Source organism: Epinephelus lanceolatus, chromosome 15 (genome assembly GCF_041903045.1).
Source record: "Epinephelus lanceolatus isolate andai-2023 chromosome 15, ASM4190304v1, whole genome shotgun sequence".
NCBI classification, from domain to species: domain Eukaryota; kingdom Metazoa; phylum Chordata; class Actinopteri; order Perciformes; family Serranidae; genus Epinephelus; species Epinephelus lanceolatus.
In genome coordinates this window covers 33,998,817-34,010,817 of record NC_135748.1, presented here as the reverse complement: position 1 = coordinate 34,010,817, position 12,001 = coordinate 33,998,817, and the positions used below count along the sequence as shown (strand labels likewise).

Below are 12,001 nucleotides of genomic sequence, written 5' to 3'. Positions count from 1 at the left end.
AATAATAATAAATATTATCATTAATTAAATCCCGGGTCGTGGCCTGAGTGAAACTCCGCCCCCTGCTGGCCGACAGCGAGACACGCTTCTTGTTTGTTATGTGTTTGCTAATAAAGTTACGTTGAGGGAATTTGAAACCAAGATGGCGGTGTGCATACCGCTGTCTGTAAAGATGTCACCCTCAGCTCTACTGGGCGTCAGAAGTCTGTTGACTGAACAATATTCATCCGGAAAGCTGTTAAAATGTCTGACAGAGCTCTGCAGACGAGGTGAGACGAGTTTTGGGTGAGTCGTAGTGACGGTTAAGGAGTTTAAAGTTTTTCCGTTGGTCTAAAGCTAATTTCTACTAAAACTCCACCTAGTTGTACTTTTATTTAACATTTTCTGCAATAGTTACACTGTATTAAAGTTGTCCAGGTGACGTTACTCCTATAAATATATATGTGACCTTCTGTTTAAACTTACCTTTGTATTTAACCAGCTGTCACTAACCTTTGGTCCTCGGCAGCAACATTACCTCACAGGTCAGTTAACGTTCACACACACACAGTCAGCTAGTTAAACTGTGCTGCTATCATTTAAATAAAGGTTACTCAGTGAAAGCCCAGCCGGCGGTGGAGGAGAGCGGGGTGAGCTCCGCCGGGTTCACCGGGCCTCTGGATCACTACACCGGGCTGATCAGAGATGGGACCCTGCGGGAGGATGAGCATCAGAAAGCGGTGCTGCAGACTCTGGACCAGCTCCATAAAAAGCTCCGAGGATACAGCAACACACCGACATCCTTCATCTCCAAGGTACAGACACAAACACACTCAGTGATTGCTGGTTCCCTTTGTTACCTTTATACTGTTTGTCCTGTATAGATATATTTACAAATAATGTGCAAAAAAACCCCAACAACATTTCATACACATTTCATACACCAGGGGAATTCAAAGTGCTTTACAGAGCAATATAATAGAAATATATCTATATCAATATAATATGGGATACAGATTTACAATAAAAGAGTGAAGTGAAAAAAAGATATAAAAGGTATAATTGATTTCTAAATGATTTACAATCCAAAAAAAATCACCATTAAAATAGCAAAAGTTCAGACAAGAGGTGCAAAGATAAAAAAGGTTATTTAAAATTGAGTTTAAAGTAATTTTGCGTGGAATAGGCAGTGTAAAAAAAGGTTACATTAGCTTTGACTTAAAAGTGGTCAAAAATATAATACGGAACATTCAGCAATATACAACACGTGCAACTTAATGAACATTTTCTTGATCAGTTTATTAGTTTTTGGTCTATAACATGTCAGAAAATGGTGAAAAATGTCAAACAGTGTTTCCCAAAGCCCAAGATGATGACGTTAAATGTCATTTTTTTGTCCACAACCCAAAAATATTCAGTTTACTGTCAAAAGGGAGGAAAAAAAAGAGAAAATATTCATATTAATGAAGATGTAATAGGAGAATGTTGATGTTTTTTTCTTAAACAATTAGTCAAACTGATTATTTGATTATTAAATTAGATAGAGATTGATTTAATAGTTGACAACTGATTGATTAATCATTGCAACTCTAGGTGTCAGTAGCTTAAATAAATGACAGGATTTTTACTGACGTGTAATGCTGTGAGGTGGACTTAGTGCAAGTGGTGCAGAATTAAATGTCAAATTAAATGAGTGCAGTTATTGGTCAGATAATCAAAGAAGATGAAAGGTGTGTGAGTCCAGGGTGAGAATATTCGTATGAGTCTTTAGTCCGTTAGGGGGAAACGTGAGGCTTCACCTCCTGAGCCATCTGTCCTGACACAGAGGAGGAAGGACCTCATGTAGCGGTCCCCGTCACAGCGGAACCCAGTTAGTCTCCTTACTGAAAATGCCCAGCTGGTTGACCAAAGTGTAGGCGTGTCATCATAATTACTTTCTCGACTTATTGAGGTCAGCAAAAATGATCGTGGTCATGTCCATATATTGTTCGATATCACCCTTGTGAAAAAACACAAGAGTTTTCCTTACCTTGGGCGCCGTGTCCAAACCAAATGAGCATAAAAAAACTACACAGAGACACATTTTTCTGTCAGTTCTGGTCGAATTAAAAGTTCACTGCTCTTTGAGAGGGTGTACTTACATTATTGTATCATATTGTCGGCATAAAATGGTCTTAGAATGACAATCATATAATTTATCGCAGTTGTTTCCGTGGCAGTAAATCTGCCAGTTACTGTGACAGATCTGCTGTGGTGGTTCAGAACAGAGCCAGCCTGTCCGATGAGTGTTTTGGTCATCGACTCAGATGCAGCTGCTGCGGCACATTGCAGGAAAAATAACTGTTTGCAATCACAGACTGGTATGCAAGATATGCAACATCTTGTTACTCACATTACTATTACTTTTATGTCATGTTACTACCTGTTCACATCTCTGTATGTCTCTGTTTCTTTATGTGACTGCCTGTTTACAAGCTGTTAAATAATTACAGCACTTTATGTATCTATATGCTGTTTGACATCCTGCTCTAAGCTGTCACATACATTTACCACATTACTGCATAACATGTTTACATAATGGTTAATTCATTCTATCTGTCGATCACAGCACTATTTTTAATTCTATTTTAGATATATGTCACTCCTATATTTGAACTTCAGCACTATTTTATGCAGATATAATAAAGAACATGAAACTTAATGATTAATTACAGAAATTTACGTTTTGTAGTCTGTTCTTCTGAAGACTTGTATTTAATGTGGGATCATTTTGTAACATCAGAACCTGTCTGCTGATTTTGTCTTTCAGTTTTTCACCAAACCAAAGGCTCCTAAAGGTTATTACATCTACGGTGATGTTGGTAAGAGAGAACAACTGCAGAGTTTCACATATATTTTACATTTCTCCGACATTTTGTGTTTTAAACTTTCCCTCTGTGTTGCTTCAGGCACAGGGAAAACGATGGTGATGGACATGTTTTATTCTTACGTTGAGACTGAAAAGAAGAAGAGGGTTCATTTCCACGGCTTCATGTTGGACGTGCATAAAAGTGAGTACGCTTCATGTTTGTACCGAGGGTGCAAATAATGTTCATCATTGTCACAGTTGATTTTCTTTTGCTCCTAACATCCACCAGAGGGCAAATAGGTCCTCAAGCTTTGAGTCAAGCCTCGTGGAGGGTCACTCAGCTGCAAATGGCTGTTTGGTGCAGTGGGAAGAAAAGAAACATTAGCAGAAGATAGATTTTTGTTTTTACTTTATTTTGTTGTATTTATTTATTAACCCTTTGAAACATGAGGAAATTGGCTTGATTTCTTTTTTAAAAAAAAGATGAAATGACCCAAAAAATGAGTAAGAAATTAGTAAAAAAAAAAAAAAAAATTAAAAGAAAGTTAAAAAGAAACAAACCAGGAAAGGACCTGGAAAGAGTGCTTAAAAATTATAGTTTATTCTGTAACATTATTTTAAAATTGAATAATATTAATAATTATAAATGTAATCTTTTCCTAGCTTTTTTCTTTTTTCCCTATTTTTTTAAATATCATTTTCTAAATCTATCTTTTTTTTCAATTTCTGGGATATTTCTTACCACATTGTTCATTGTATTTTCCCCCATATTTTTCAAAAAGAAATTAGCTCAATTAGCTCAGTGCTCAAAGGTTTCAATGCTTGTGAAAGGCATCTGAGCACAGCACAAGAAAAGTGATGTTGCTCCAGGTTTCAGAGGGTTCAGATGAACCCAGCATGGCTCCATTGCCAGGTTCGTTCTGAACACAACCGCCGCTAACTGACATCCTCTCTTTGCTGTTTCAGTCTCACAAATAAATAACTCTATTTAAATGCCATAGTGTAAGTGGGCTTGGTGATACGTAATTATAACCTAGTGATAAGTTGTTTTATTGCCAGGATTGAACAGCAAACATTGACAGTCATCAGTAATTTGGCATGATAAGGCCGTGGTCTCTGTCATATTGTTTGTACTCGAACAGCCATTGCTCCTACGCTCAGTGAAAGAACCAGAATCTTCGAGCCCAGCAGAGAGTTACTGCTCACTTCTGAATCAGACAGTTCCAACAACATGATGCCAGAGTCTGGCTCACTCGGTTTTCCTCTCAGGGGTTTCGCGCACAATTCAAGCTTCAGCTCAGGGGGCTCAGCGCTTCATGCTGGGTACCTCTGTGATGAGAGTCTGTTGCTGTACTCACTCATTCTTTGGACCTGTCCTGGAAAGGATGTTTCACTTCACTAGCTCACTCGGCATCCATTTTTCAGCTGTTTTGTGAAACTGTTCAGAGAATGAGCTGATTAAATTTGATTTAGGATTATATTCCTCTCCTCCCATCCTGTTTGGAGGAATGTGCTTCTACCTGCTTTACTTTTTAGATTGGGATGTTTCAGATTAGATACACTCGCCCTCGTATTCATGCAAAGGGAATCACGAACATACTGAAAATAACGGGTGAAATAATTTGGACATAGACCGTGTAAAACTTCTAGACCATTATAAGTTTTACCTTTTGAACGAATGAATTCTGTGTCAACAGGGAGCCGATTCATTCGTTCATTAGTTTCTCAAGGCTTTTTGAAGCTTATTTTTTGTTCTTTTAGTTACACCACTGAACCAGAAATGAGTTTACTTGTTCCCTTTTTAAGAGTTGTTCAAACTCTAACGTCATTAGCGACAGACACCCCACTGAATCAACAGCTCTGTGCAAAGTGATTTTGCCTCTACAACACTGTGTATCCTTGGTAATATTGTGGTGTCTTAAGCCAAATATTGAGAGTGATTCAGTAGCCTGGTGTGTCAGCTTTAGTTGTACTTCCCATATATCTTACTGTATGTTAACAAGAAGAGAAACAAGCCTCCATACTGTCCTCTGCACTGTCAGCATTTCATCCTGAGAGGATCTGAACAGGTTTCAGTGGGGGTTTAGTTCACTGCTTTCATTTCAGTACTGGTGTGAAATGAGCATCTCGACACGCTATTTTCAAAGTCTGTGGAACAACGCAGAACTGTGTTTCTTAAGCAGCACTTATATTTCCTGTTTTAGCCACCACATTTCGGTTTTGTTACATTTAAAGCACTGCTTATGTCGCGTTATATATAGGCACGCTGCTGACAAGGCTCTTTATATGGGTCCAGTAAAAGTCTTGAGTATTCTTTTATAAAGTCAGATAAATATAAATAGCAAATAGCTCTCACTTTGTATTGAAAGCATAAAGTTAATTACAGCACTTCAGTCTAACTTTACATTTTGTGAACTGTTACACCACAAGATAAAGAGTAGAATATTCAAGTGTACTCATTTGAACTTACACTTATCCTACAGAGCTAAAACTAAGTTTTTATTATTATTTTATTTCTTTTGGTTTGTAGGAATCCATCGGCTGAAGCAGAGCATGCCAAAGAGGAAAGCAGGGAAAATGGCCAAATCTTACGACCCCATTGCTCCAGTAGCTGAGGAGATCAGTGAGGAGGCCTGTCTGCTGTGCTTTGATGAGTTTCAGGTAATTATCTCTTTGATCAGTGCAGTACAGAGACATTTAAATGAGTCTGACAGCATCTGTACATTATTTGTGTTTGTATCATTTGACCTAAACTCTAATGTTCCAGGTGACTGATATCGCTGACGCCATGATTCTCAAGCAGCTCTTTGAGAATCTGTTTCTGAACGGTGTCGTTGTTGTGGCCACGTCTAATCGTCCTCCTGAAGGTGAGTGTAACAGCAAATCCAACACATTTTCAGAAGCTGTTCTCCCTGTTTGACTAAGTCACAGCTGATATCATATATCGTTGATATATGATATATGGACTGAGACCCGCCATCTCAATCTGTCTTGGTTCGTTTTTTTTTTTTTTGGTCTGCACCAGTGTTACATTGACAGCTTTTATACCTGCCCAAACAGCCGTCCTTACTGGGCAAATGTGCCAGAGTTAGTTTAACTGAACAGATTGGGGTGAAAGCATCCTTAGTGTGCGTCCAGATAACTTAGAATGTCCTTTGCGTGTCAGCTTCGGATTTATGTTTTGAATTGTGATACAGTGTGCCTCCATTAAGTGTCAAAGATGATTCCGCATGTTAAGAGAAACATTTAAAAAATCTCCACACATCATTTGTATCAGTGTGTAATTTTTGATAAATTAGTAAAGAAAGACTAAATCTCTCCATATGCTATTCAAGATACAAAAAATAGTTTGAATGGGACACTGTGACCTAAAAAATTGCCTTTTAAAGTCCCTGTGCTTTTTAATTGTAAGTAGAAAAATGTTAAAACAGCTCATGACCCTCTCTTTCTCCTCAGACTTGTATAAAAACGGGCTGCAGAGAGTCAACTTTGTGCCGTTTATTGCTGTGTTGCAGGTAAGAAAGCAGATAATGTATTAGAAAACACATGCTATTTTTTTTTATTTTGCACCTGTTAATCATTTGTCTCTCACACGCAGAAATATTGCCAGACTCTTCGCCTGGATTCTGGGATAGATTACCGCAAAAGGAACAAACCCACAGCTGGAAAACTCTACTTCCTGTAATCCATAAAGTGAAACAATCCTCCATTGAAAGCTAGATGTTGATCTGTTGTGTGCGTGTTTTTAATGTTTCCTTGTGACGTTCACTGCAGCTCCAGTGAGCCTGATGCAGAGGCGACTCTAGACAAGATGTTTGATGATCTGGCTTTTAAGCAGAACGACAGTAAGAAGACTTTCAAACTACATTTGACCTTTATAGCTGAAATATAATGTGCTCAGAATTTTATCTGTATTACCACAGAAATTACAATCTATTATATCACATGGTGAACTTGCCATTCTATATTTCTCCACAGTAACACGACCGAGAGTTATGATTGTTCACAACAGGAAAGTCCGTCTGAACAAAGCATGTGGGACCATCGCAGACTGCACGTTTGAGGAGCTCTGTGACAGAGTAAGTCTCTCAGACCTTTACTTGTTTTATACACATATTGTGCAGTACATACGATGGTTCTACATGTGTCATTCTAGACTTCTAATTTTGGATTATTATGTCTTTTAATGGATAGACTGTTTTTTTACATTTCTTTGCCTGGTTCTGAGCTCTTTGTCAAACAAAAAACTTTTTATGCTCACATTGTTAAGTCATGTTTCCACCAAACACTTTCAGTATGGTACCTTTGGAACCAAAAGTAACCCTTCAGACATGGTACCTAGACCCTAGCGTTTCCACTGCAAACAGTACTCTTAAATGCGGGCGGGGTTGTTGTCACTCACTGCTCCGTCCAGCACTCACTGTATTTCCTCCTTTATCAGTCTGCACCCGGTTTATCATCCACAGAACGAGGCTGCACGCTGACATTTTCAGAACAAAATAGAACAGGCTGCAGTGAGAGTCTCTCTCCATGGGATATTTAAAAATAGCAGGTTTGTGCATTTAGTCCTTCTCAGGCAAGCTCAGGGGTTTAGTGTTGGTGGAGCCCACAGGAACGAGAATATAAAGATGCACTCATTACTAAAAGAATATGTCATCCAAGAGAGACAATAAAAACTAAAGTAATGGTCAAAGTTGCCACAGTAAAAGTTAAGGTGTGTTGATGGATTCACATCATCAACTCATGCATTGAGTAACATTACAAGTAAATGTTCCACCTTAAAAGTCGCCGGCGGTCGGCCCAGTGAATTAAGTTATTGTTTCTCAGACTCCGGCTGCTGTGAGAGGCAGCAAAACATCCTTTCATTTTATAGTTACAGTTTACTAATAAACCTCTCCACAGTATGAACAGTGGTTACATGAGACTCAAAACCTGCCACAACTCAGCCCTGAGCAGAGTGACCGTCTTCTACTGACCAATCAGACTGCAGTGTTCACAGCTCCACCTTTTAGTACCAGATCTGTGTGCTAGGTACCCCAACAGAGGGGGGACCAAAAATGGGGACGGAACGGTTCTATTGGTACCATCCACAACTTTTCACAGTGGAAACGGAAAAAAAGCATACCAAACTGAACTGAACCGTACTGCTCAGTGGAAACGGGGCTTAAGCAGTGTTCATAATGGACAGATCATTTGCAGCAGTCTTCCCCTTCTTCGTTCTTCCCAGGACTTTCAAATTGCTGGTGAAAACTTGTGCCAGTTTTGGTTGTTAACAGTTAAAATCCAGCTGTCATACCATCATGAATGATCCTGCATATTTTTTTTGGTTTCCCTGAAATATCAGATTGATGGTGAAAACAAATGTGCAGGGTTTCTTTTTCCTCATACAGTTGACACAGTCCAGCCATAATGACCTTTATAGAGTCATTATAAACTCAAAAACCTCAAAAAGTCCTTCCACTGTATGCTTCAGAGGCAATTTAGTCACATAGTATGACAGTGTCACATGTGGTCTACCCTGTGTGTGCTTGTTGATATACTTTATAGAAGAACTTTTCACTGCTGCAAATATCATTTTATACACCTTTTGCTGTCTTTCAGCCTATTTGGTGTCTTTTGAAGTGTTGGGAACTTGACCAGAATTTAAAGTCCTTGGCTGTGTTATAAATTTTTAAAATACTGACTCACAGGTGGCTCTGTAGAGGCCGAAGCAGTCCAAATACATGGGCAAATTAAGTCCTAAGCCACAAGTTTCTAGTAAACGAGCATTTCTAGACAAATTATTTATCTCTCTTTGTTAAAACCCAGGAAATTGAAATTGTATGGCAGCTTAAATTGGTGTAGTACACTAGCCAAGGTCACATAAGTGTTTTCAGAGGTTGAATTATTGTGACGTCCAGTGTTTGAATGTAACTGTTTCAGCCTTTAGGGGCCAGCGACTATCTGGAGATATCCAGACTGTTTGACACCGTCTTTATTCGACACATTCCTCTACTGACGCTGAACAAGAAAACTCAAGCCAGGCGGCTCATAACGCTCGTGGACGCCCTCTACGACCAAAAGGTACACTGCTGTTATTCGCCTGCACACATGGCCTACATCTGTTTTTTTTAAATACAATAATGTTATCTTGTTTCAGGTGCGGGTGGTGATTCTTGCAGATCATCCATTGGAGGATATTTTCGTACACAATGGTGATCACAATCACGACGAGAGCCACATCATGATGGACGATCTAGGGCTGAAAAGGGTGAGAGCGCGGACTCTGTTTTCACAGCTAAACCATTTTTTCATGTGGTAGAGTAGATGATTAAATTGGCAGAGGCTGTCAGTAAAGGAAGTTTAAACACAGACGAAAGTTAGTCAGTCCAGTGAAAAATCATCTTCACCAGAACTTTGGTCTATTACTGAGTCTTAACTGAACTTCTTTTAAATCAAGTAAGTGTATACCTCTGACAAGAATGCTCAATCCTCTTAGTGTATGACTTTAATAATAGAAATTGGTATCAGTAATTTTTACCTGCATTTAAATTAGAGTTTACATAGTGATAAACAATTATTGGATACGTAGGTCAGAGAGAAATGCTCCAAAAAGCCCCACATATTAAGAAATCCATGGATCTGAAGATTTTACCTTCTACCAAGTTTCATTGAAATCTTGTAAAAAGTTTTTGGGATATCCTGCTAAATAACTAATAGAGAGATGTGACATGAAATGCTGGGGCCTTTCTGTGAGGAGTTTGCATGTTCTCCTAGTGTCAGCGTGTGTTTTCTCTGGCTTCCTCCCACAGTCTGAAGACATGCAGGTTAGGATCATTGGTGACAATTATTTTGCCCGTAGGTGTGAACGTGAGCGTGAATGGTTGTCTGTCTATGGCCCTTTTTACACAGAGATCACGCCATAGGGCCACTTAAGAGTCCCTTCTCAATGCCACCTTTGCATTATTACACAGAACCAAACAACTGCAGCATCACGCCGCTCCGGTGTTTGATTTTAAACAGCATGCCTGCATCACAGAAGCAAGTGAGGCGTTACATAAACGTTGCCACAACATGCACGTCGGCAGCGCTCTCTAAACAATAACACTGGCATAACATGGCGATAACAATCATGTACCATCCCTGTTAATGGTGTCTAACTGCTATTAAAGGATGGCTTCAGCATTTTTCAACCTGGACTCTTATTTCACCATGTAAATTGATGAAAGAGACACCCCAAGAAATCTCTTTGAAAAATTGTTTCAACAAGATGAAAATATTCGGTAAACAGGAAACCATAAAACATAGTATATATGGGTGCTTCAAAACCTGAGTGCAATAAAGGAAAGATCTGTGTAAACATTCAAAGACCAAACTTTGAAGATGATGTGAGGTCTGCAGATTTTAAAACATAAAAATAAAGAATAAATATTGGTGTAATGACGGCAGCACATTGTCATCTTTCTGTTGAATTGTCTTTTTTCCATGAGGACGATTCTCACTCAACTCATTTAATTTTAATTTAACACCCTGTGGTTTAACAGGATGAAGCCAGCAGTCTGTCCATCTTCAGCGGAGAGGAGGAAACATTCGCCTTCCAGAGGACGGTGTCTCGCCTCACGGAGATGCAGTCAGAAGAATACTGGTTAGAAGGGGACAGGAGCACTAAATCAAAAGTATAACATTTCTGAAAAGTGGATCACATTACACAACTTCCGTACTCCAGAAACTGTCCTCCTCTCTGCCAAAAACAGCCCAGACTGAACACTAACTCCCACTCATCTTATCCAGCACAAAGCCAGTGGGACTGCTCGGCAGTACGCGTGCACATGTTGTACAGAGAATATTTATTGAAATCTTCAGGCCTTTTATGACTTTATCGTGACATTGCACTTTACATATCATTTTTAAGCTGAACTTTAGGGTGTCATATTGCTTTTAACTCCGCAACATTTAGAGGTCCAACGGTATTTTATGAATCTGTGGGAACGAGCTGGACGACTTTTCGAAATGGATTCCTAAAGGACATTAATGAAGATTTAAGGGATATTTTAATCTCGTCTCTTTGGAGAACATAATGCATCTCGGTGATTTATATATGATTTTAATGCAAGCATAAATACAGTGGCAGCAGATTTATTTGGGGATTTAGAGCTGTGTGTTTATTTCTGATGATTTTTGTGGATGGGACTCATGAAATGTTCGTCTCAGAACGTTTCACGGATCAGTTAAACAACACTTGACTCCATGTATCAGTATTTAAAAAAAGGAAACAAGGAAGTGCTTTTAATTTACAGATGACTTCAGCGGCAAAATATTTTTATGTGTCTGTCTTCATAAACAAAACAAACAACAGTTCAAGTGTTTGCCTTTTTACAATAATCTCGCCTTTATTTAAACACACATATTTAAACAGCTGAGTAATATTCAGCGCGTGACGAAAACAAAGAAGCAGTGTGGGAAGTGAAAGTGAGAAAAACCCTCAAAGTTTGTCTCCTGTTCAAACAAACAAACAAACAAAAAAAGAGTGTTATTGGGACCAACAGACAGTTGGTGGTATTTAGTTTAGTGGAATCTTTGTTTATTTGTGCTGAAACTAAATCTGAAGATCTTTTTAAAGCTGTTTCATATTGGAGGATTTATCTGCCTTCAACTGTGATTTACATTCATTCAAATAGTTTTTCAACTTTGTTTTTCTACAGTTCACAGCACAATTTCAGTCAATTTTTGGGGGACTTTTTAGTCTTTAATGTATAGGACAGACAAGTGTGAAGGGTGAAGAGAGAGAGGGAGTGACATGCAGCAAAGGGCCACAGGCTGGAGTCGAACCCGGGCCGCTGCGGCAACAGCCTTGTACATGGGGCGCCTGCTCTATCACTAAGCCATCAGCACCCCAGTGTAGCTATTTTAAAGGAATACTTAAGATGCCAGATGACCTTTTGTTTATCAGTTACTCACCCTGTGTCAATTCATGAAGAAGTATTTCTCACATGCTTCCATGGTGAACAAAGAATCCAAAAACAGAGAAAATTCTGGATAAACTGAAGTCATCGGCGACCACGTTTAACAGCAAACTCTCAAACAACTCGTTCAGTATAATCCAAGTCTCGTTAACCCAGTTTTATGCCTAATACTTCCCAAACAGACAACCCTGCCTGATGGGTAATTAAACTTTAAGTGAAACCTGTCTTTGCT

At 39.0% G+C, this 12,001-nt stretch overlaps 1 protein-coding gene across 1 annotated transcript; it reads left to right on the top strand.

Moving 5' to 3' along the window:
- afg1la (AFG1 like ATPase a) lies at positions 1 to 11,161 on the top strand. The gene is made up of 13 exons (XM_033642048.2): positions 1 to 269; positions 589 to 794; positions 2,789 to 2,840; positions 2,928 to 3,029; positions 5,358 to 5,488; positions 5,595 to 5,694; positions 6,284 to 6,342; positions 6,426 to 6,508; positions 6,602 to 6,672; positions 6,806 to 6,906; positions 8,750 to 8,890; positions 8,967 to 9,077; positions 10,351 to 11,161. The coding sequence occupies exons 1-13, from the start codon at positions 143 to 145 to the stop codon at positions 10,486 to 10,488; spliced, it is 1,422 nt and encodes a 473-aa protein (XP_033497939.1). The 5' UTR covers positions 1 to 142; the 3' UTR covers positions 10,489 to 11,161.
- Positions 11,162 to 12,001: the final 840 nt, after the last annotated feature.